A 26,985-nucleotide genomic window follows, 5' to 3' on the forward strand; every position below is an offset into this window, starting at 1 on the left:
AGTTAAAAAGCCTAGACTTAAACCACTATTTAACCCTGAGTATCAATATAGTAATATAGAAAATAAAAATGATAAGGACCACTAAGTTTCCTTACAGGGCTGTGTTAAGAATAAATTAAAAATGCCACATGTGAAAGTTTATCGTGAATTATTAACTATGTTACTACTATCATGACTTGCTGCTGTTGTATATCAATTATTTCTAATCTAACAAGATATACTATAGAAACAAACTATAAATGGGAATAATGAGTTAATTTTAATTAGAAGAGAGAAAATGTCTATTAATAAAAAAGTAAACTTCTATAGTTGGTTAGGTGTTTGAAGTACATAAAGTTTGGAATTCATTCAAAACATTAAAATATTCATACTCTCTGGAACAATAATCCTTTCCCCTCGATCTACAAAAATGTTAGGACTATTTACTAAAGAGCAGGAAAAAAATTCATCATCAGAAGATGACAGGGATGGTGAAAACTAAAGGCATTTCATACACATGACATTTGGATCAAGCAAATCATCATATAAAATAATCTATCATGTAAAAGTAGTCACCAAATGTATCAACTTCATCAACAATTTAAGGTAAAATAATCCAACATCCTCCTATGGAGGCAAATAACGCACCAAAAATAGGTGTCTCTTTACAATAAGTAAAGGCATTACTGTAGGGAGAATGCGAGCCAGGAGACAGAATCTGCGATTTCTATGCAGTCTGAATGGCACTGTTAGTATCAGTGTTGCAAATGTCTACCAGTGGGTGAGTGGACAAATTTTACTCCTAGGTAAACATTTAAATATTATCTGGGAGCATACTAATTATTTGATTATTATTAAAGAGAAAATAACATCTAAGAAGAACTGGCTTGGTTAATGCTAACAGTACTGACAGAAATTACCCAACCTACAACAGATTTCTGAAAGCATTATTTTAAATTAAAGCAATATTAAGGTAGAGTTCCAAATTATCCACAGTCAATGTAGCAATTGTTACAATACCCTTTGATATTTTCAATTTTAACTTTTAGAAAATATCTGCATGCAGATGAAAGATACACAGTTACACACAGACTGGTACGAGCTGGAGAAACACCAAGACGAAATTGAAATTATAATCAGGTGGAACAAAGGAGAGCAAAGCAGAAATCCAGACATTTTTCAAAAGGATTCTGAAGAAAGGGAGAAGGAAAATTAATGCCTAAAAAAATTTATGCAAGCTTCATTTCAAGCTGTGCTTGTAACTCTAAGAGGAAGTGATACACAAACCCATCCTGTGGTGCAACCATTAGGAATGCAATGATCTGGCTTGAACAAAGATTACTGGCAATTAAAGCTCAAGATAATGTGTAGCAAGCAGACTTCTCAAATGTTTCTACTTTCAATAAAAGTTTAGACAATAAGCAAAAATAACTGGGAAAAATTAGCCACAAAAAAATTAAAATTTATAGACCAAACACAAGTATCAAAATAGTTAAAATGTTAAAATAGAGTATACAATAATAAGTGTAGAGTGAAATCTGCAGATACTCCCATGTGTACTAATTGTATGTGATTGTTATATTGAGAGACTGTTGGGCATAAGACTTAGCTGATGCTTTAGGGAGCTCTAAGTTAAGTTCAAGTTCTCTGAAAATCTTACTATCCTGTCCAGTAGTTAGCCAAGTGAGAAAAAAAATTACAGTAATAAAGTAGTTCAAATCAACTAACTGCAGCAAAACTCTACACTAGATTATGTACAATTCTTTAAAACGGAACCATTATAAATTCTTATGAAGGTGGAGAGTTAAAAACTAAAAGGTAGTATTAAGCAAGTATAAGTAAACTATCCACAAAGCATGATCTCATTATGTCTCTCAAAAACATCTGCATAAAATTGTGAGTTCTTTGTAAGAAGGACTGAGGGACATGATCTTAGTACTACAACCATCTCAGTTTTACTGTTGCTGTCTTAATAAAAGCTGAAGAGTAACCCACAAGTTTGCAAAAGACTCTAGAAGATGCAGCACCAACATCTAGTATCTATAAGGAAGACATATTCATGAGAAACTGTTTCTAATAAAAACAAAAAACTGTTGGTACTCACACATTAGTGTTATAACTTCGCTGCAAAAAGCAACCTAAATTCTACCACATATCTTGCTATTTAGAACTGGGGTATATAAATCCAATTAGTTGTATTCATTCCAGTTTTTAAAATGTTATTAGAAAGGCAATGGAACTTTGCTTCCCAGCATACTGCATGAGTTTTCTTACAAAATTATGAAGACCATATACTTTATGAAAATGCTTAAAAATTGTTGTTTTGGCTTCAGTTTATCACCTTAAACGTCAGAGCTCAATAAATGAAGCAAAGAACAAAGTAGACATAGTATCTACTCATTCTAATAGAAAAAAAAAGTCCTCCTTGTAAGAAATAATTATAAAGAACGAATATAATTGAAAGTACAATATGGAAAGAGTTCTCTACGAAGAAATTTCTAAGCTGGAATTTGGTTAAAACAAACAAAATAAAACCCAGCTGAAGTTGTGTAAGAGATGAAAAGCCATTATTAACAAATGAAATGGCAATTAAGTCTCCAAGATCAGAGAATATACATCTACACAGCATTTAAAGACGTTTAACATGGATGAAAAAGAAGGAAATGAGACTTGAGAAACAATTTCCTAAGCCATGTTAATGACTACAGACTTTATTCTAAGGACAAAAATGTAGTCACTGAAGGACATTAAGAATGTAAGTAATCGGACTAAATTGAGGTCATCATGTATGCAGTCTGTGGAAAAATATTGGGAATGCCAAGATCTTGAACTGGTGGGTTTCAAAAGAATACCACAGATGCTAAGTAGAGATTTGCAAAAGGATGATGTCTTGATGACTTAGACCAATGCTACTCACACTTTTCAGGGACCAGCAGCTCAGGTCATTCTGCATAAAATGACTTTGTATCAAAAATTTTGATATTCTCTAACTGCCTTTTAGGTATTTTTTTAATGACCATATAAGTATTATTGTTACCTATGGCTTAGAGAAGCTTATTTTGGCAGTAAGCAGCAGTTACTGCACACACAAGTGCTCAGCACTAAATAACAAAACTACATCATTCCCTTGAAGGCACAGGATATAAGAGCTAGTTGAAGGGGTGGAGTTTTATGAAAACTGTCTTCTGGGCATGACATGGACTTGCATTATTGAGCCTTCAGCATCTGCAATTATTTGTACAAGATGTGTGTAAGACTGCACCTGCCAGTATTCTATCAGAGAGAAAAGAGAAGGCGGTGAGAATCTGCAGGCATTTATGATTACTAGGAACAGGCATTTTCTTCAGTAGTGTAGGCAATGGTAAGTTGTTCCTGGTGGTGATTTGAGTGAGAATGGCTCTCATAGGCTCATGTTTGAATACTTGGTTCCTAGTTGATGGAAAGTGTAAAAAAAAGGATTAGGGGGTGTGTCACTGGGAGTAGGGTTTCTTTCAAAAACATATGTTATTTCCAGTTAACTCTCTCTGCTTTGTGTTTATGGATCAAACGGAAACTTCAGCTACTGCCCCAGGACTATGCCTGCCTTCTTTGCTGCATGCTCCCTGCCATGATGATAGTCATGGACTCTATTCTAATCCTCTGGAACTCTAAGTCTTCAATAAAGTCTTTTCTAATTTGCCCTGGTCACGGTGTCTGTTCACAACAGAAACGAAACTAAGACCCCTGTTCCTGTAAATAATCCTTGACACACACACTCCTGTAAGTGATCCTAATGATACTCATACATGGTGCGTAAGTGTACACACAGACATGCACACAAGCAGTTGACATGAAACAGAAAGGGAACTAGTATGGAAGAGGAAAAGAGATCAATAGGAATGGTAGGAGAACAAAAAAAGGTAATAATAGGTGAGTTTGATTAAAATATATTCTATATAGGTAAGAATGTTATAATAAAGGTTATATGCATTATTAAAACAAGACAAAATATACAGCATTACTTGTTTTTAAACACTCAAAAAAAGTTCTATCAGCATAAGCACTAAGTAAACTACAGCTATAAATATGTGGTTTTGCACACTGGCATAAATTTAACATAAAAAAAAAACAGAAGAAAGCATTTTGAGCAACTCCTGTTCAAACTAGGATGAAAACAGTGTTGAGGAGCACACCAAACAGAAATTCAGGAATCAGAATGAGTATCTTGAAATAGGATGGCAAGAAAGAATAATAGCTCCATGTTTTCTGGCTTGTTAATGAGAATAATGTTGGCATCTTGTGCTGAGATAGGGAAAACGAGAAACCAGAAGATGCAGTGAACATTCTATGTTTGAAAGTGTACAATGATTGCCTAGAATCCTAGTCTGGGTCTTTTAGTAAAGTTCGGAGCGAGACAAGTTAGCATAAGCACTATTCTAACTAGGCTGTGTGAATAGAAGTCTACCCAACAGAAGCAGGCTGTGGAAGGGGAAAAGAACCACTGAAGAGAAAGGAGAAATCTAGGGTAAAAAGTGTGAGAGACCAGAAGGGAAAAAAAAAACAAGGCAAAAGCAAAAAACAAAACAAAAAAGTGAGATTCTCAAGATGGGCAGTGGTGGCACACGCCTTTAATCCCAGCACTCAGGAGGCAGAAGCAGGTGAGTTCGAGGACAGCCTGGTTTACAAGAGCTAGTTCCATGACAGACTCTAAAACTACAGCGAAACCCTGTCTTGAAAGATCAATCAATCAATAAATAAATAAATAGATGTGGGATTCTCAGTGTCAAATATTACCTACAGATTAAGCAAGATAAAGACTGGAAACTACTAGTTAAACTGAACTACTCTAATGACCACGGCTAACAGTTGAAGGGGAGTTTTGGTAAACATGAATAAAACCAAATTACAGGAGACAGAGAAATGAGGAGGATATAAAAGATGAGTAGCAAACAGCTTTCTTAAGAAGTCTGATTATAAATGAAAACAAAGAAAGGATGGGGATTGAGAAACATGAAGGGCAGTAGAATCAGCAAGATCTGAAGTAAATTCACTAGAGCTGAGCATATTTGAGATCCTGGAGATAATCAGTTGAAAGTGGAAGATGAAAATCAAAGTAGATGAGACAAGTATTACTAACAGAGCCCAAGGCAGTAAAGAATGAGGTCTATGAGTCTATTCTTTACTGATTTTAAACAGGTGATGAAATATGCCTTTTATTAGAAAGTCAGGTATAAGTATCAGATTTTGCTAGAAACTACTAAAACTCACATCTGATGTTTTAAAAATCAGACAAATTAAAAGTGAGGAGAGACACAGCAAAGTGTAATCTGACACTATGTAAAATAGTGCTACCGACTAAAAGGTTGTGCAAAGATTGCCCCAAGAACGAATACTTTCTGATCACACTAACAAAACAGAAAGTATTTTAAGTACCAGATAATATTATTGTATGTAATAATCATCAAAGGGTTTCCCATATCATTTACATGGCAAAAAAACAGGGCAAGTTAAGTGTGGAAAGTAAACACCCCTTTGCTTCTCTAATAGGCTGAGCTGCCAGAATGTGTACTTAAGAAAGTGTATTACTGAGCTGTGTGGTGGTGGTACATATCTTTAATCTCAGCACTTGGAAGACAGAGGCAGGTGGAGATCTGTGAGTTCAAGGTGAGTCTGCTCTATGGAGTGAGTTCCATGGTATCTAGGGCTACACAGAGAGACCCTGTCTCCCCAAAAGTGCATTACTCTTAAAATTATCACTTTTTTAGACTTCTATCATAAAGAATGTTAGTAAGTATATATAAATAATCACAAATGTGTATGGTTGGATGATTAGCTGTACAAAAGAATATATATAACAATTCTGGTTCTTTACCAATGTTAACTATAGATTATTTCAGACAAGATACACAGAACAGCTATTTTCTCTGCAACAAATGTAGCATAAATTCTAATCACTCTGGTTTACTGATCGTCTGTCAGTATTTTCCTCTGGATTAGGCAGATAAGAGATACATAGACACAAACAAATATATAATAAATATCAAGAAAATGTATACAATTTACAAATATGTCTGACATTGTGGAAAATGCTATAAACTCACAGTGTCTAGTCATTTCCAATAGTATAATTTCATACCACATTAATTTTGGCAACTCGATAAATATAAAAACTGTCCATAGCTGGGAGGCAAGGCATGTGAAGAATAATTATTTGGGGCAAGAAAGAATTTTTTTTTAATAGTTAACCGGTATCTGAAAAGAAAAGCATAGATAGTGAAATAAGATTATATAACCTGAGAACAAGCAGTTTAAGACTGAAATCCCTGAAAAGTTTAGAATAAAGCTCTTTAAATCTTAATACTGTTTTATATTAAGAAAGTGAAAAGTGCTATATTACAATTATGCCATTGTTACTATAGCCTTTTGCCATCTGAAGCATTTTTTTACTAGCCAAATATGACATTGTAAGTGAAAGCAAATGAAAACAATAAAAAATTGGTCCAACTTTTACATGGATAATTTTGATCTGAAGAAATCAATGAAGTAGTAAAAAACATGATTAGTACAAAAATAAAATAAAAAGTAAAAAAAATTAGGTTGAGACTAGATAAAGAGCTGACTTAATAGTTTCAAAACATTTACGTTAATATGAATTTTTAAGGGTTTAATAATTAAATGAGATGGTATGACAAAAGAAGTTAAACAGTAAAATCATCATTGAATAAATTACACAGAAAGATTTAGGCATTCAGAAAGAATCTGAGTTTCCAATGGCATCATGACAAGTGGTGATTTTATTTCTCTATAGTCTAACCTTCCATATCTAAAAATAAAAAAATGATATGACTATAACACAGACTAAGAATCTAAAAATAAACTTTTAAGAATTCTTTAAAAACCGCTTAAGAAACAATGTAACTACAGCTGATCAGAATATCTGCACTATATCTACATTGAAGTATCTGAACCAAATTACCTTGAAAAGTTACTCTCAAACACCTATCAAAAACTACATAAAACTGTTTGCACATACAATGCAATCCCACCATCTTACCAAGATCAGAAAGTTTTGTACCAAATGAACAATTTTATAACACAAGCCTATGTTACAAATGACCATAACAGCTACAGTTATTTCTAAAAATAAACTCTACATTAAATTAATACCAGAAGTCAATGAAAAACACATCACTATCCCAAGAGGCTCAAACTTACTAGTTTTGCTTGTTGAGCATTTACTGGATCACCATATTGGAGCAAAGCCTGAAACTGGTTATTTTTTGTAAATGTGATTATCTTCAATACAGCACCAAACTTAGAAAATATCTGTGAAAACATTTAAATCAAGGCATTATTACCTACTATATTATTTCTTCAAGTTATAAACAAGTACGCAAATTACATTACACTTACTTGGTGAAGGACATCAAGTGTTACAGGGTAGTACATATTGTCAATAATTATTCTAAGCACTGGACTCTGGGCTGGAGTCACTGCACTCTCACTGACTGTGGTGCCACTAAGAGGTGTATTTGCTGTCTGGACAGCTGTCACAGCTTGAAGAACTGCTTGAGCACGCTGAAATTTGACAAGACAAGAAGCTTGGTAGCTCAGCCATTATTTACACTTACATTTTGTTGCATATTATACTACTGTCTCTTTATAGTTCAAATATTCTACTATATTGGTTTCAAAACAGTTACCTAAGTACTATGGTACCAATGCTGACACAGATAGGCAATGTCATTTATTTAAAAACAAACAAACAAAAAACGTACCTGGGCAGATATTTACACCCAGAAACCATTCAAAGAGAAACTCACTGAATTACAAAACCTTAACTTCATATTATTCACTTGATGAAACAGGTATACTGCAGGAAGGGACTATAAGTGATCTTTCACTAAAATTACCATTACCATTATCTCCAATACAATCTTAGCAACTGGATACTGGATTAAAAACAAGTATTTTTTCATACTAACACTCTAGAATTTTCTGAGCAGAAATTAATGTGGTCTCCCAGAGGTTAGGCCAGATCTAGGAACCTCAGTCTGTATTCCCCTCCCCTGGCCTCCATATCCTGATCTACAACTTTGAAAGAGGGCTTTGGCCTTACAAGAGGCCAGGTCAGAAAGGACATATAGCCCCCCCAAAACAGAGGACATCCTACCGAACCAGAAGACACGCCAGTTACCAAACCCTTGATCATTTATGCCAGAAGACCCGAGAGAAAAGTCAAGAAACAAATCACCCATGTAACAAATACTGGAATTAACACCTAGTTCTAAAATCATTCCAAATTCAGATGCCTACATGCAGTAATCAATAACAGAAAAGGCAATCTTCCATCACTATACCCAGTTATCTTACAACAGCAAGACCTGAGCAATCCAACACAGCTGAAGCACAAAAAACAACCTAAAATATTACTTTATGAAGATAATAGAGGTCCTTAAAGGGAATATGAACAAATTCACTTAAAGAAATTGAGGAAAAGACAAACAAAAAATATTTGAAATCAGTAAATCCCTATAAGAAAACAAAACATAACAAAAAAACAGATAAAAGAAACAATTTAAGACCTGAAAACAGAAATAAGAGCAAAAAAGGAAACACAAACAGAGGGAATCCTGAAAATGGAAAATTTGGAAAAATTAACAGGAACTACACAGATGTAAGCATCACCAACAGAATACAAGAGATGGAGAATCTCAACTGTTGAAGAAACAATAGAGGAAATTGATTCTCAGGAAAATGTTAAATCTAAAAAGTTCCTAACACAAAACAATCAGGAAATCTGGGACACCATGAAAAGACCAAGCAAAGAACAATAGGAATAGAGGGAGGAGAAGAAACAGCTCAAAACCCACCAAATATATTTAACAAAATCATGGAAGAAAATTTTCCCAACAAAAATAAGGAAATAAGGACATGCCTTTTAAGGTACAAAAAGTTTACAGAACACCAGATAGATTGACTCAGAAAAGAAAATTCCCTCGCCTCATAATAATCAAAAAACTAAACATATGAAATGAAGAGAAATAATAGTAAGAAAAAAATAAGTCAAGTAACACATATAAAGACAGACCTACTATAATCACAACCAACTTCACAAAGGAGACCCTAAATTCCAGAAGGGCCTGGACTGATGTCTTACAGACTCTAAAAGACCAGGGATGTCAGCCCAGACTACTATATTCAGTAAAACTGTCAACCACCATAGATGGAGAAAACAAGATATTTCATGACAAAGTCAAATCTAAACAAAATCAACACAAAAACCTAGCCCTATAGAAGGTACTGGAAGGAAAACTCCAATCCCAGGAAGTTAATTAACTACACCAGAAAAACACAAGCAATAGATTTCACACCAGAAAAACCCAAAGACAGACATATATACCCACACCCACATACACACATACCTCCACAACCACCAACACCAACAAAATAACAGAAACTAACAATCATTGGTCATTAATATCCCTCAATACCAAAGGACTCGATTCACCAAAAACATAGGGTAACAGATTGTGTACAAAAACAGGATCCAACATTCTGCTGCATACAAGGAACATTCACCATCAAAAACAGACATTAACTCAAAGTAAAAGGGTGGAAAAAGATTTTCCAAACAAATGGACCTAAGAAGCAAGCTGGTAAAGCTATCTATCTATCCTAATATCTAGCAAAACAGACTTCCAACCAAAATTAATCAAAGGAGATTCAGTTCACCAAGATGATGTCTCAATTCTGAACACATTTGTAAAAGAAACGTTACTAAACCCTAAATCACACAAAGAGCCCCACACCATTAATAGTGGGGGAATTTAACTCAACGGACAAGTCATCCAGACAGAAACTGTAAACAGAGAAATTACAGTACAAAGATTATGGTTCAAATAGACCTAACAGGTATCTACAGAACATTTCACCAAAACACAAAAGAATATACCCTTCTTCTCAGCATCGCATGAAACCTTCTCCAAAACTGACCATATATATACTTGGCCATAAGTCTCAACAGATAAAATTAAAATAACCCACTGAAAAAAAAAATAAAAATAAAATAAAATAACCCACTGTATCTTTTCAAACCACCATGGACCTACAGCTCAATTTTAACAATAGAAAGTCTACAAATTTCATGAAGACTGAGTAACTCTACTGAGTTACCACTGAGTTAAAGAGGAAATAAAGAAGTTAAAGACTTCCTAGAATTCAATGAAAATGAACACACAACATACCCAAACTAATGGGACACTATGAAAGCAGTGCTAAGAAGAAAGTTCATAGAACTAAGTGTCTTTGTGAAGAATCTGGAGATCTAATACTAGCGACTTAACAGCACACTTTAAGAGCTCTAAAACAAACAAAAAGAGCAGACACACCAAAGCAGACAGCAGGAAATAACCAAACTGAGTGCTGTAATTCATTAAATAGAAACAAAGAGAATACAAAGAATCAATGAAACAAAAAGTTGGTTCTTCAAGAAAAAGATAAACTCTTATCTAAATTAACTATAAAAGGTAGAGAAAAAATATCCAAAACAACAAAATCAGAAATAAAAAGGGGAGATAACAAGACCCTAAGGAAATACAGAAAATCATTGGAAAATATGAAAGAAATGGACAATTTTCTTGATATATACCACATATAAAAAATTTAAATAGAACGATAACCCTTAAGGAAATAGAAACAGTCATTAAAATCTCCCAACCAAAAAAATCCTACCAGGTTTTCAAAGAAGAGCAAATACCAATACTCTACAAATTATTCCACAAAACAAAAACAGAAGGAACATTGTAAAATTATTTCAATGAGGACCTAGTCACCCTGATACCCAAACCACAAAAAGACTCAACAAAGAAAATTACAGACCAATTTCACTCATGAACATTAAATACAAAAATACTCAATAAAATACTGGCAAACAAAATCCAAAAACACACAGAAAAGACTATCTACTATGACCAAGTATGCTTCATCCCAGAGATGCAGGGATGGTTCAACACACGAAATCTGTTATTATAATCTACCATATAAGCAAACTGAAAGGGAAAAAAACCAAGCAAGTCAAAGAATTTATAACGTGAATTTCAATACTTTGGAGAAAAAAAATTAAAGGAAGTATCAGAAGATGGAAAGATCTCCCATGCTCTTGGATCATAGGATTAACGTAGTAAAAATGGCTACTTACCAAAAGCAATCAACAAATTCAACCCAATCATCAATATCTCAACACAATTCTCACAGACCTTGGAAGAACAACACTCAATTTCGTAGGAAAAAATTAAAGTCCGGGATAGTTAAAATAATCCTGTGCAATAGAAGAACTTCAGGAGGTATTGCCATCCATAGTTATTATAGTATTTATAGTAATAAAAACCACATGGTATTGGCATAAAAAGACAGGCAAATCAATGGAACCGAATCAAAGACCCTGACATAAATCCACACACCTAATGGACACCTGATTTTCAACAAGGAAGCCAAAATTGTACAATTGAAAAAAAGAAAACATCTTCAACAGATGGTGCTGATCTAACTGGATATCAGCATGATGAAGCATTCAAATCAAACCATGTTCATCATCCCATACAAAACTAAGTGGATCAAAGACCTCAACATAAATCCAGTTACACTGAAACCAATACAAGAGAAAAGTGGGAAATAATCCCCAACACATTGGCACAGGAGACAGCTTTCTGAACAGAACACCAAGAGCAAAGGCACTAAGATTGACAATTAATAAATGGGACCTCATGAAACTGGAGTTTCTGTAAGGCAAAGGATACTGTTAATAGGACAAAAATGGCAGGCTACAGAATGGGAAAAGATCTTCACCAACTCCACATCTGACAGAAGACTGATTTCCAAAATAGATAATAAACTCAAGAAACTAGGTATCAATAAACCAAATAATCTGACTATAAAATGAGATATTAATCTAAACAGAATTCTCAACTAAAGAATCTCAAATGGTCAAGAAACACTTAAGAAGTACAACATCCTTAGCCATCAAAGAAGTGCAAATCAACATGAATCTGAGAAACCACCTTACACCTGTCAGAATGGCTAAGATCAAAAACACAAGCAACAGCTCATGCTAGAGAGGATGTGGAGTAAGGGAACACCCCTCCATGGCTGGTTGAGGTGCAAACTGGTACAGTCACTTTGGAAGTCAGTGTTGTGGTTTCTCAGAAAACTGGGAATCAACCTACCTCAAGACCTGGCTCTATCACTCTTGGGCATATACCCAAAAGATGCTCATTCATACCACAAGGACAACTGCTTAAGTATGTTCATAGCAGCTTTATTTGTAATAACCAGAACCTGAAAACAATCTAGATCTTCCTCAATCTAGGAATGGTTTTAAAGACACCAGGAAAACAGCAAATGGACAGAACTAGAAAAAATTATCTTGAGAGAGGTAACCCAGACCGATAGAGACAAACATGGTATGTAATAACTCATCAAGTGGGTATTAGCTGTAAAATAAAGGCTAACTATACTACAATTCACAGAGCCAGAGAGACTAGGAACAAGAGGGGGAGGGAGGAGGGCGACCCAGATCTCCCTGGGAAGGGAAATAGAAGAGATTTCAGAGATTTCGTGAGTGGGGATGAGAACATGAGTGATCAGAATGGAGGGGAATGAGCGGAGAGGGAGAGTGCTGGGGGGGGGGGGGGACTGTTGGGGGCATTTCAGAGTCAGGTAGAAGTCTGGCACAGGAATATCCCAGGAGACTTAAGTGGAGAACTCCAGCTTAGACATCTTGCAATAGCAGATAAGTAGCCTGAATTGGCCATCTCCTGTGACCAGACAGGAACCTAGCCCAACTGTCATCAAAGAGGCGCCATCTAGCAACTGATGGAGGCAGATGCACAGAACCACAGCCAAACAGGCAGCAGAGTTCAGAATCCAGAGGAGAATGGAGTATAGGAACCAGAGACAAGGGACAAGAACACCACACAAAGGGTCACATAATCAACTAACCTGAGCTTATAGAGACTGAACAGACAACTAGAAAGCCTGGGATTAACCTACACTCTGCATATATGTTACACTTGTGTAGCTTGGTCTTCTTGTGGGACTCCTAACAGCTACAGCAGGGGCTGCCCCCAAATCTTTTATTGGCTTTTGGGGTCCTATTACTCATATTGGGTCACCTTGTCCAGCCTTAATATATGGGGAGGTGCTTAGTATTACTGCAACTTGATAAGCCATGTTTTATTGATACTCATGGAGAACAGCCCTTTTCTGGATGCAAACTGAAGAGGAGGGGACTGGGGAATGGGGGAGAGAAGGGGAGGTGGTGGAAAAAGACTGGGGGGATGGGGAGAGGCTAAAGCTCAGATATAAAAGAAATAGATAAATTTAAAAATTAAAGTAAAAATAAATTAAGGTGGTTTCTAATATAACTGTTGAAAAAAATTTTCAGATATATTCTGAAGGATATTTTTAGACTATTTTATGGTAACACATTTACTTGCCTCTCTTCTATTATGAAATATCAAAATGCCTATAAGTGAATACAATGCATCAAATACTAAACAACAGGCTGAGAATGATTTTTATCAAATTTCCAGAACAAAGAAAATGAATGGAAAGAGACTAAGAAAACAGTGAGCACACAGTAAGCTGGAAATTGAACTGGCAACAACAACAAAAGAAAGGTATCAGAGCAACAACTGGCAGGATAACAAGACAGGGAGCACAAACAGATTAATAGAAAGTCTAGAAGATGAATAAGCAACACAATTCTGGCTTCTGACTCATCACCTCAACACTAAAAACAACAAAATATCCCTCAAAAGAATCAAAGGTCCTAAAAGGCATGTTTGCTAGTTCAAAATAAATGGCTCTGTGACGGGGATGGTGGAGCAGAGCGGCTCTACCATGACATCCAATTCCTCATTATTTTAGTCTGGAGAAAATCATGTAGTCTCAGAAAATTCTAATTTTGCATTCTAACATGAATAAAATGAAGAACAAGAAAGGAAAATAACAAGATAAACTAAAAGGTAAAACTGAAGGAGATACCACTCAAACTCTGCAAAACTATTTTAAAAATAAACTGTACTTAGAATCTTCAAAGAACTGAAATTATTCTCTGTGCTCAACTACAATGTAAAAACACACAAAACAAACAAAAACACTAAAGGGCTTTTGAAAATTAAAAACTTGACTTAGAGCCGGGCAATGGTGGCGCACGCCTTTAATCCCAGCACTCGGAGGCAGAGGCAGGAGGGTCTCTGGGAGTTCAAGGCCAGCCTGGTCTACAAGAGCTAGTTCCAGGACAGGCTCCAAAGCTACAGAGAAACCCTGTCTCGAAAAACAAAACAAAACAAAACACAAAACAAACAAACAAACAAAAAACTTGACTTAATTTGAACAGTCCTTCTGTATGTAATCAAATAGACTAAACTAAGTGATTTATTCCCTAATCACTTTGAACTTCATTATGCTAAAGCCCCCTCTATTTGGAGCTTTAAGTAGCCATTACTATTTAAAATTATCTTTCTAGGGATTCCCTATTATTGTCCCTTTCTTGTATATTTCTTTCTTTTCAATCTTTTCTGATGAAACTGATGATGGAAGGCACAGTCCAGTGAGAGTATCCAACTACCACGTTCAAGACATTGGATTTAATTTATCCATAATAATACACAGAATGTGTTCAAAATACCAAAAATTAAAACAATAAATAAAACTGGGATAAGTTTCTTTTTAAGGAGACAGTTTACTAAGTGTAATAAAATGCATATAGAAAGACATGCTGTACATGACCTCACGTCGAGAACCTCACATAATCAAGCTCATAAAAGTAGCAAGAAGACTGGCTTCCAGGGCAAAAAGGACCCTTGAAGGATGATCTTTGATCAGGATAGGTCTGACTGGTCTATGACAAATCATGAAAATTACAGCTACTTGTAAATTTCAAAATATTTTAAACATTCTCACCATTAAGAAATTAGGTATTTCAGGTAGTAGAGAAGCTAATAACTGATTACCCACAAAGGACAAATATAAAAATATCACACTGTACTCCTTAAATACGTACATTCATGATTTGCCAATAGATATTAAATAAATACAAAAAAACATAAATAAGAGGTACAGACCGATAACTTCTTTTGGCATACTTTCTAACTTCTTCGATACAAAGTGAATGAAATCTTTATTACAAATTAAAACAATAAAAGCACACGGCATGTTAACCCTATCCCTTAAGAAAGTTTTACAGTTTATTTTTTCGTATGTTATTAAAAATAATTTCAAGTCACTTTTCACAAAGTGAGGAAAATCTACAAGAAATGAAGTTTTTGATATAACAAATAGTCAGATACATCCCTATCTTACTGAAGCAAATACATATAGTAAGCTTTAAAAGCACTAAATTAAAGAAAATCAAAGTTCTTAGACCATTACAGCAACTCAACATGTTTGGGTCTAAAAATATTCTTATCTATTTTAACATTAATTTAAAATATCTTCTGTACTATATTTTCAAATGACAAATTCATACAATCTTGGTTAGTTTTTTTTTCAAGAAAATACATCTTTAGGGTAAAAAATAAAAGCAAAAAACTTTGATAATGAAAAGAATACTAAGAATCAATCGCAGACACTGCATTTCCTAACTTACGTTTAAGCAACAGCATAGTACAATTTATAGTAACAAGTTCAATCTCATCAACGGTCTCTCCAACTTCTCCGGCTTCCCCTCCTACATCTAACTCTAGCTCCAGCTGTGACTACAGATACTTGTCAGTGTTTGTTCGTTTTGCTGTTTGGTACTAGGAACTAAATAAACCCAGGACCTCAAACATGTTCAACCAACTCTCAGTTCTAGTTTCCATATTAAAAACTTTAAAATGTAACAAGAAATAGAAATTTCTGACAAAGTACTTAAATAGTAAAACTAATCTAATATTAATTTAGACCATGAAAATGAGTATCAGAAAGTCACATATTTTTATAAATACTTAATATGTAGACATATAAACTAAAATATTCTAAAGATAACAAGAAAATGCATATAGAAGCAATTTATTTTCTATTCATATATACTATTTATGAGATTCATAAGATGCTATCAGCTCTATTATTTATGTACCTATATACACTCACTTGGTTTAATGTGTTATCTGTCTTTAGTTCTTTGTGATTGGAGTACTGGATGTAAATTGGTTGGTTACGAAGATGAGGTGTCACAGCAGAATAGTAATTAACCATAGTAATAGCTGCTTCCTCTGTTGCCAGTTCCAAAAATGCCTGAAAATGAGTTTTTAAAAAAAGCACAAAAACCAAAAAACTATGAATTAAATCTTTAAATAAGAATTACAAATTTTAACCCAAACTCAAGTATCTGTGTAATCTAGTTTGCTAATTAAACATTGCCTAGACTACAACCCTCAATTTACAACAACATTTTAATGAAGAGAATTTAGTATCTTATTGAAGGACTGGAAGAGGTGGCTGTTAAGAGCTTGTTGCTTTGGACCCAAGTTTACATCCCAACATCCATGTATATAGTGCCTCACAAGTGCCTTAAACTACAATTCTCTTTGGCTTCTTTAGGTACTTCCACTCACATGCATATACCCACACACATATAAATAGTTTGAAAATAATACATCTTAGAAATTTTAATTTTAAATATAAATTCGAGCTAATTCAAGCAATACCCTTTGAGAACAAACTACGTCTGTGTTCCATCTATGACTTACATGATATTCTCTACCCCATAAATCTGTTTCTTTCTAACAAAAACTAGAAAAAAAATAAAACATTTTCTAGTACCAGAATTTTACTATTACTACCCCAGAGGTCTAATTTAAAAATATATAAAGGGAAAAATTTTAAATGGCCGCCATAATTTTAACATTAGCTATATTTTAGAGAATGTTAAGTTTCATAAATTCTTCTAAATAGAATCATTAAATATTTTTAAACAAAATTTCATATTTAATATATCTGGACCTTACTGCTACTGTTACATTTACTGAACGAGCATCTAAAATTTAAGACTGATTTCTACTAATGCTACCAATAAGCAAGAGGTGCTACTAGTGTCCCTCGTTTCTGCTATTTACAGAACAAAAAGAAGACTTCTTTTTAATGAGGTAACAGACAATTCTCATTCTGTGTGAGGTTTAGCATGTTAGCAATGTTTGAAGAACTGTACCTGGTTTTTTCCTTTCAGCATAAGGATGTTAGTCACCTTACCAAAAGGTAAACCTAAAGCAATGACTTCCGTTTCAGTCACTTCACCAGGTAATTTTCGAATATGAAGTACACGAGAGGGCGCCCCATCCATTTTATCTTCTCCTTTAAACTTCTTACTATCATTACCGTTGGCTGAAAGATATTCAAAAACACTATATTTTAGTAAGACAAAAGTACACAGATTTTCCTTATTTTTATGAAAAGCCAAAAATAATCTTAGAACATAGGTGAGTAAATATGAATTTTTGAAAAACTAAAATTAGGCTTTCAAAAGAATAAAGAAATTTTAGCCATGTGCACAGTCTATGTAGAGAGAATAAGTAATCGGCAAAAAAATTAAATTCAATTTCTTTTTTTTTTTTTTTTTTCGAGACAGGGTTTCTCTGAAGTTTCGCAGCTTGTCCTGGAACTAGCTCTTCTAGACCAGGATGGCCTTGAACTTACAGAGATCCCCCTGCCTCTCCCTCCAGAGTGCTGGAATTAAAGGCGTGAGCCACTATTGCCTGGCTAAGATTCAATTTCATACAAAAACTGTCCAAGTACATAAGTATATCACCATTTAATTTGTTTTACAGACTAACAGATAACAGTGAACTCCCTTAACCCAACGAGATACATTGCAAAGCCCCATTCTATATCTATGAACAGCTAGGGAAAGCTCTAAAGATATGGCAAGGTTTAATTTACATTGGGCACAATAAGAGCTTACTAAGAACAAATAATAAAACACAATGAAACAACAACATAATGAAGTAAAAGTACGTACTTTTGAATCATTAAAGTACTGGCAGTATCCATTTCAATAAATAAATCTGCATTCATTATAAAGTTTCACCAAAAAAAGAAAAACTCTCTGTAATTACAGATGCCTATAGATTAGATAATATTTTATATGGAATTGTGTGTAAGGCATCTCTATATCTAATCAGTTGGTCGTAATTTACTAAATACTCAAGTGTATTTCTAAGACTTCAATTGACATGAAAAATTCTTATACATGCTAATATATTCACAGATACTTTTTAAAATAAAATTTAAATACTTTATGATGCCACAGTATACACATGAAGTCAGAAGACAACTTGCCTGAGTCACTGCTCTGCTCCCAGGAATCACATGTAGGTTACTAAGGTTGGCAGCCAATGCCTGCTGAGGCTTCCAGGAGCCCGAAAGCCTCTAAGTGTACCATTTATCATATAGTACTCAGTTCTGAAGCACTTTAAGGACAGTTTCTACTCTTAAAATCCAAACAAACGAAACTTTAAAAACTATTTCTACTCTTAAGTCAAATCCTGTTTCCTATTTCAATCTAATATCAACTTCTTAATGAGTAAAGAGAGCAATCTCATACTGGACCCTGTGAAAGAATCATGTTGCTCTCTCTGGCTTCTTTTCTAATCATCTTCCTCACAACTGCCTATCTTATATTGTTGTTTGTTCAAAATATTTTTTTTAATGCTTAACTTTAACATTTTATTTTGTGTAAAAATGGGCAAATTTAGTGAATTATTTTCATCTTGTACACAAAGTTATAATTTTAATGCTTTTCACATCCATGCTGAAAATTTGCAGTTTGGTAAAAATGAAAGGAACATAAATTCCTCTGAAGGGATTTTTCACGCTATGTACATTTCATGAGAAAGCTTCAAACACTTCCTCAGTGATCACAAGTTACCAGAAAATAAAAGATTAAATTTGTCCAGATATTGATCTATATATCAAACGCACACAGAAATGATATAAAAACCTTATGTACTTTACTTTGGCCTCTGTCCTTGAAAAGTTGCCCAGGGACAGATGCATTTTTATTTTATTTTATTTTGTATAAATGACTGTGGCTTTATTTAAAATATGAAAATCAAAGGAAGATACCCAGTTTAATCACAGTATTTTTAAAATCCCTCCCCAATATTAAAGGATCATTACCAAATATATAGCACCATAATACAAATATTGATGGGCGAGGGTATTCACATCACACAAAATTAATAATAATAAAAACAAACAAACACTGAAAACCCGTGTTAGTATCCGCAGAATAAAAAGTTGATAACAGCCGGGCGGTGGTGGCGCACGCCTTTAATCCCAGCACTTGGGAGGCAGAGGCAGGCGGATCTCTGAGTTCGAGACCAGCCTGGTCTACAAGAGCTAGTTCCAGGACAGGCTCCAAAACCACAGAGAAACCCTGTCTCGAAAAAAAAAAACCAAAAAAAAAAACCAAAAAAAAAAACCAAAAAAAAAAAAAACAAAAGTTGATAACAGCTTTAGCTTTCCTCATACACAGCAAGGAAAAGGTTAAAAAGTTTAAACTACTAAAAGTTCCCAGGCTCCTAACAGGAAAACAAAAACAAACCCAAGGTCAGCAGTACATTTTAAACTTTGAAAGAGAACAGGGGTACTGAGCTGTATGACAAACAGTAATTATGGCTACAATGGAAGTCTCCTCTGGTTAACATTCTTTGTTAGCACCACAACCCAGAGCCCTCTGTTCAAAATATTCTTAAGATCTCCTATAATTCATTACAAACTACCTTTGCATTAAGATAGTACTCTGGTTAAAAACAATGTTAAAAAAATGAAATAAGCATGCACATTCATCTTTAAGTCTATCACTTTTCTGGATCAGTCTTTAGGGACCACCATTGACTGAGGACTATTTCTCTTTTATTTAATTAATTTATTTTATATCCTGACTACAGTTTCCCCTCCCTCCTCTTCTCCCACCCCAATTTAGGTTTCTGTTCAGAAAGGGGCAGGCTTCCCATGAGTATCAACAAAGCATGACAGTATCAAGTTGTAGTAAGACTAAAACAACTCCCCTTGTTTTTAGGCTGGGCAAGGCACCCAGTATGAAGAATATATTTCAAAAGCCAACCAAAGCATTAGGGATAGCCCCTCCTCCCATCATTAGGAGTTCCGCAAGTAGACCAAGCTACACAACTGTCACTATATGTAGAGGGCCTATGTCAGTCCCAGCCAGGCTCCCTGGTTGTTGGTTCATGAGCCAGGTTAGTTATTTCTGTGGATTTTCTTGTGATGTCCTTGACCCCTCTGGCTCTCTTCAGCAGGATTCCCTGAGCTCAGCCTAATGTTTGGCTGTGGGTCTCTGCATCTGTCTCCATCAGCTACTCTCTCATGACAACTGGGGTGGTCTTCAGAGATCACTGACAACGAACGGATCAGTCAGCAATCTGATCGCAGGAGATAGCCAGTTCAGGATATGTATCCACTATTGCTAGGAGACTTAGCTAGGGTCATCCTTTGAGATTTGTGGAAGTTTCCCCTTGCACCAGATTTCTACTTGACCCTGAAATTTCTAATCGTCTCTTTCAGTACTCTCCTTCTCTATTCAACCCTACACCGGATCCCTTGTGTTCCCATCACTACCCGCCCCCAGTCTCCATTCAGGAAATCCATTCTCCTTGAGCCAAACTGAAGACTATTAACCTTCCCTTACTGGATCTCTTTCAATCACTTGAAATATAAATATATATATATATAGCTATATATATATACATATATATATATTATTCTGTAGTTATACAATATAGTTTTACAATTATGGGTCAAACCAAAGTGACAGAGCCATTGTTCTAATTCTCTATTGTAGCCTTTTATTTACAGTGTTATAGTTAAGCTTGTATATCTGACTGGATTTAGAATTATCATGGAAACACATATGGTATATATACTAGGGTATATTCTGGATTAGTGAATATGATTTAGTGAATATGAACTTGATTTTTTGTGAGTAAACAATTTCTAGGAGAGAAAACAGCAGAATCCTATAGTTAAGTGAACTGCTTTAAGTTCAGATCCTGCCAAATAGAGAAACCAACCTTGATTGATCAGAATTGTTTTCCTACTTACAAAGTGCTAGAAGGAACTATGCAGGCTGCTGGCAGAGAAAAGATCAATGGTCTCATCTGGCAATAGACCCACATGCTACAATACCAGCCTGTTTAGAAAGATGTGATGCCCACTGATGCAATAGTCACTAAACAGCTATAGCAATAACCACCCACTTTCTGCTTCTCTGAAGCCTGCTCTACTGTAGGAATTCCATGTCTGTTACACAAACCTGTTCAAAAGTCTGTAACTGGGAAGACCATAGGCCCTGGGGAAAACTCACTACTATTGTTTTGCTAAATAGTCATGTTGTCAAACTACCTTCTAAATATCTATTCATATGCACAGATCTGTATTACTCTCAAGTCTGGTCAGAGGCTTCTTTCTGCAGTGTGTAGCAGACTCACAGCTGATCAAAGGAACAAGCACATTAATGCCTTCTTGTGGATAAACCATCTTATTAACCTTCCCCTATTCAAGGCTCAGTATGTGTAGAAGTACGGGCAGAAAGATAAGAGCTGATGAAAAGGGATAAAAGTTGTGAAATACAGATTTCTGGATATGACCAAGGCTGTTGGACACATTAATTCACAGCAGCTATGGTTACCTATGTAAGATTAAGCCAAGTAAAATTCCAACATGGCATGTGGAGGAGCCACAAACTGCTCATGCTGATGAATGGCTAATGAAGGTCTCTTTTGGAGACATGTCTGCTGGCAAATTACCAGTGCCCCAGAAGACGGCCACAGTCAAGCTAATATGGACAGCACTAACTAAAGGAGTTGTTGGTAACAACAACAAAAGGAATCACTAAGCTGGGAAGAGGACAGGATAACGGGCAATAAACAGGAGGGAGGTAATGGTGGATAGATATCATCAACATATAATATATATATGGACTTTATGAGTAAATTAAATATATTTGAAAGAGAAACTGCCAAATTTCTAAAGTAGTTTTAGAATTTTACATTACAACAGTAAAATTATCAAAACTCTTCCACTCTTTCCAATACTTTATGTGATTATCTTCTTTGCCTAATATCTGTTCAAGTATTTTGATCAATTTCTAAAACTGGGTTGTTCATAATCTATAATCTTACTGTAAACATGAGTTTGCTCATTTATAAGTTTATATACAATCTTATTAGTTTTTTGTTTCGGTTTTTAGAGACAGGGTTTCTCTACAAAACAGTCCTGGAACTCCCTTTGCAGATCAGCATGTCCTCAACCTCACTGAGAGCCACCTCCCTCCGCCTCCCAAGTGCTAGGAGGCATGTGCCACCACCTCCCAGCTTTTAATATTTGCTTTTATAGCTATACTCTTTGTAAAAAAAATATTTGGTTACACATGGCTTGCCTTTGTCTCTGAAGGGCAGACATAGTTAATTCTTTTTTTAATGACTTTTGAGTCACTGCCTACAAAATTTGTTTTCTTCTAAAATTTTTAAAACTTTCAGATTTACATTTACGACACAGAGTTCATTTCCACCTATATCAGAAGACATAAATCCAAAAATCACTTGCAATGGGATAGGAAGGCAAAATGCTACATAGTATTCCTCCTTTAAATCTCTTTTCTCCTCACAAGACTTTGTACCTCCCATAAACCTGCTGCCCATAAATCTATGGACTTACTTTTGAATTTTCTCTATTGTGGTCCTTTAACCCAAAACAGTATGCTACGTACCGCAGAATTATATAGTGAGAGTTTAGCGTATACTTCAGGGGTCAACCCATCAGAGATGCATACCTTGTTTAGTCATTATCAAAATCAAACAATCTTCCAGCTTTTTCACCATTATGTACTAACTACATTTTTATCTTCTCTTAGAGGTATCACTAAGATTTTAGTATATAAGCTCAATTTCAGAATATTTTTATGCTAAAGTCAACATTATATTACTTAATGTAAAATATTAAGAACTTTGTCAAAGTAATCCCATTTGTTCTTACTTTGGGCTGTTGCCATAATCTCATCTACATCACAAAGCCTATAATAAAAATGCAACCTAGCTAGTTCGAAATTCTGATTATGACCCCTACCTAAATTTGTACAATTTCCTTTTCTTCAGGACCCATGCCCCCAAGTCCCACATGTTTATAATTCCAATGAGTTTCTTGGTTCAGGGAAGCTTCTCTGCAGAGAAGTAGGAGTAGGAGGCTCACTGCAGGGTTTCCATTCAGTTAAGCTTATACTTTCTGTTTATCAACTCCAACAACCAACTTTGATTTGGAAGATGACTGGAAAAGGGGTCAAGGCTACTACAGTTACTCATGTATAGCTGTAGATTTTAATTTTTAAAATGTTCCTAGTACCAATTACTATTATAAATAAAAAAAACTTAGCAAAGCAGAACTACAGATATGTGAACTTGTGTGTTCATTCTCAGAATACGGCACTACGATAGTTTCATAACTGCTATACAGAAAAATATTAATATATACTAGAAATTCATCTTTATATCAGCATACTGCAGTTAGCAAATATAATCTTACCATTTTTAATTAATTGAAACATTAGGATTGTTTATGCGTATGTCAAAGTGTATCAAAACAGAAACAATTAACTGAAAGATAATTGTTTATTTTATCCTTTTTGTTTATAGAAAAAAGAAAACTGGCTTCATGAAAATAGGTGTAAAATGTAGAGTTTTAAGGTAAATTAATCTAATAATATGATGTGGGAGTTCCCTCTGTATGCTGTGGATACCATTGGTTAATAAAGAACCTGCTTTGGGCCTACTGCAGTGCAGAATAGGGCAAGACAGAAATTCCAAGCAGACAGAGGAGGAGAGAGTAGGAGGAGTCAAAGAGAAGTAATGTAGCTGCTGAAGAAGGATGCTTGCACTTGCGGGAACTTTGCTAGCAAGCCACAACCTCATGGTGATGCACAGGTTAATAGAAATGGGTTAATTTAAGATGTAAGAGCCAGCTAGAAATATGCATAAGCTAAAAGGCCAAACAGTATGGTAATTATCAGTTTCTGTGTGATTATTTCGAGTCTGGATGACTGGGAAACAAACAGCATCCGCCTACAATAACAATAATGATAAAGATATTAAAATATTATTTAAGATTTACCAAAAAAGAGCTCTATGCAGATTAAATAAATCCTCTTAGATTTATAAGTAGACAACAAAATGGAAATTCATTAAAATATTATTAGTGAAAGGAGGTGAAACTACATAGAAAATAATTGTGTTGGTCAATTTTGGTTTTTTATTTACAGTACAGGTAACAAGGTTTTAAGTATAAAATAATAAAGAAAATATTGTCTACCACCAGATTTGATCATTACAGTGTATGTGTTTAATGTCAAACTGTAAACTGTCACTTAACAAAAATAAATCTTTAACAACAGTAAGATAACGGGAAAGTTTCAAGACTGGGTATGACCCAGTGGTAGAGTATTTCCCTGGCAGGTGTAAGCACTTGTGCAACAATCTTTGTGCACTGTAAAGATATATTATTCTCATTGGTTACTAAAGAACTGACTGGTCAACAGCTAGACAGGATAAGGTTAGGTGGGAGAATCAGACTAAGAAAATGCGGGAAGGAGGAGGAGGAAGAGTCTGAGAAGACACCATGAGCCGCAAAGTGAGCAGGATGGGAAGTAAGGATATAAGGTAAAGGAGTCTTGGGGCAGCACACAGGTTAATAGAAATGGGTTCATTTAAGTTAGAAGAGCTAGCTAAAAACAAGGCTAAGCTATTGGCTGTGGTTATTTGGGGAGTGGCTGACGGGACAGAAAAGTCCACCTACAAGTGCTTGATTCAATCCCTAGCATATATTACTCAAATAACAAATTGAATCAGATTTAAACTCTGCTTCCTCACAAAATTATCAATTTCAGGTTTCAAAACAAAAGCTGTTCTGACCGAAGTTTTAACGTTCTGCCCTGGAAAACAGTAAATGAGGGCTGCTAAGACAGCAACACTTACCTGTAACTACCATGCCGCTCATATTAGAGTTGGGACTACTGAGAACACTGCCTGAGAGTAGCTCGTCAGATCCTCTCTATAAAAACAAAAACAAACCAAATTACCATAAGACACTGCACTTAAAAAACAATACAAAAGCTTATCTTTTATTTCTAACTTTTCAACTACTGAACATGACAAATCCCTAAGACAATGGTTTTCAACCTTCCTAATGCTGCAGTCCTTTACAGTTACTCATGGTGTGGTGATCTTCAACCATAAAATTATTTCATTGCTACTTCATAACTAATATTGCTACCATTATGGATCACAATATAAATACCTAATATACAGGCTATCTGATATGTGACCCCTGTCAGGATCGTGACCCACAGATTCAAACTGATGTCCTAAAACAAAGGATAACTTCATCCTTTTTTTATTTTCCTTTCCCACCTGTATCAAGAGAAAGTGTTCATTTCCTTCTTTTTACCCAAAATTCAAGAAAGGAAAAGTTAAAGTTTCATAATTTTTTCAAAGGCTACACCTCAACTGATTGCAAAAAAGGAAAGAATAGGACGGAGGAGATAGTCTTTCTCAAAAGCATTATTTGAATCTTTCATTCTACTAATTTTATGCACTCAGATAAATCAGGTCTTTAGGAAATTCAAAATTCAAAATGGGGAGCTATTAGTTACCATAATCCAAAAAAAAAAAAGGAAAAAAATAGGTATAAATATCAACGAGAACACTGAAGACAAAAGCAACATCTAAAGAATGAGAAAGTTCACGGCACAAAATAAGAGAGAAATGACTCGTTTTTAAATTCTTTAGGGAAAGGTTATGCCTTATATGTTCAAATTACTCAATGTTTTAGGTATTTAAAATACCTGAATTTTATAAAAATATACTTTACTAGACTAACATTGAAAATAAATCAACTGTTTTGTCTATTTTTAAAATGTATGTATTTACTAGGTGGACATTAATATTTAAAATAACTAAATAATAGTGACTGACTTAAAGAACTTATCAGAATAAGTTGAACAAGAAAATCAAGATGAAGTATAAAATAATTTTATATTACAAAATATAAAAAGACAAAATAAAATTATTATGTACACAAAGTTGGCTTCCAACTATAGGATGGGGGTTTCCTACAGTGAATAAAATCAGCCCTTATCTAAATCATTCCATATTTGATTCTAAAAGTAAAAAGCGGGAGGAAATAAAAAGGGCAAGTCTTAGTGCTTTACTTTGCCAAAGAAGCCATACAACCCTTTAGAAGGGTCAGAGTGTAATGTCTAAGCATTCACCACCATCCTTACAATACCCTAGTTTCCAAAAGAAAACACAACATCCTTTCAGATGAGTAGTATCACTGTATCCTTTCTTTCCACTCTAGGAGATGGTAACTAACTACAAAGTGATGGGTAGGAAATCCCTGTTCTGAGTTAACACAAATCCCTAACTGACTCACTGCATGCAAAAGGCTTCTCTCTTCCTTCTCCCTACCACAAACCTTCACAACGTATGGTAAAGTTGTTGAGTTTTTAAAATTTTTTATATGGTGGAAACTTTTCTACAACATTGATGTTAAAATTACTACATTAACTAATGGAATTTTACATGAACTCTTACGCAACCTAGTCATTTAACTTTAATACTATAAAAAAATCACACAATGATAATAAGTGATGGCTGTTTCATTGTAGTGCCTGCTAAAAACAAATAAAACTTGTAATATTGAAATTCAGAATCAAAACCTATCCTAATATGTAATCTGTAATCTCCAAAACTCCAAAACATCTAAAATGTCAACCTGTTTTACACTCCACTAAAAAATTTACATACCAAAATGAGTTTGAATGTCTCTTAGTAAATAAGTATGATTAGAAAAATTAAGACATCTATTATAGTACAAATGATCATTTCAAAAACTTATTTCATTGAATTAAGAAAGTTTCTGTCAGAGGAATGAATATGATGTTTTTAAAAAATACAAGTCATTTGTCATTAATTC

At 34.6% G+C, this 26,985-nt stretch overlaps 1 protein-coding gene across 4 annotated transcripts in view; it reads right to left on the reverse strand.

Moving 5' to 3' along the window:
• The window catches only part of Ptbp2 (polypyrimidine tract binding protein 2), a 66,161-nt gene that overhangs the window by 22,206 nt on the left and 16,970 nt on the right, over positions 1 to 26,985 (reverse strand). For all 4 annotated transcript variants that reach the window (XM_057792969.1, XM_057792968.1, XM_057792971.1 and 1 more), the window contains exons 3-7: positions 24,984 to 25,059; positions 17,153 to 17,325; positions 16,096 to 16,239; positions 7,372 to 7,536; positions 7,174 to 7,284 (exon numbers count right to left, since the gene is read on the reverse strand). In XM_057792969.1, coding sequence (XP_057648952.1) covers positions 7,174 to 7,284; positions 7,372 to 7,536; positions 16,096 to 16,239; positions 17,153 to 17,325; positions 24,984 to 25,059 — 669 coding nt within the window. The remainder of the gene's footprint in view (positions 1 to 7,173; positions 7,285 to 7,371; positions 7,537 to 16,095; positions 16,240 to 17,152; positions 17,326 to 24,983; positions 25,060 to 26,985) is intronic.

This window comes from Chionomys nivalis, chromosome 18 (genome assembly GCF_950005125.1).
Source record: "Chionomys nivalis chromosome 18, mChiNiv1.1, whole genome shotgun sequence".
Taxonomy (NCBI): domain Eukaryota; kingdom Metazoa; phylum Chordata; class Mammalia; order Rodentia; family Cricetidae; genus Chionomys; species Chionomys nivalis.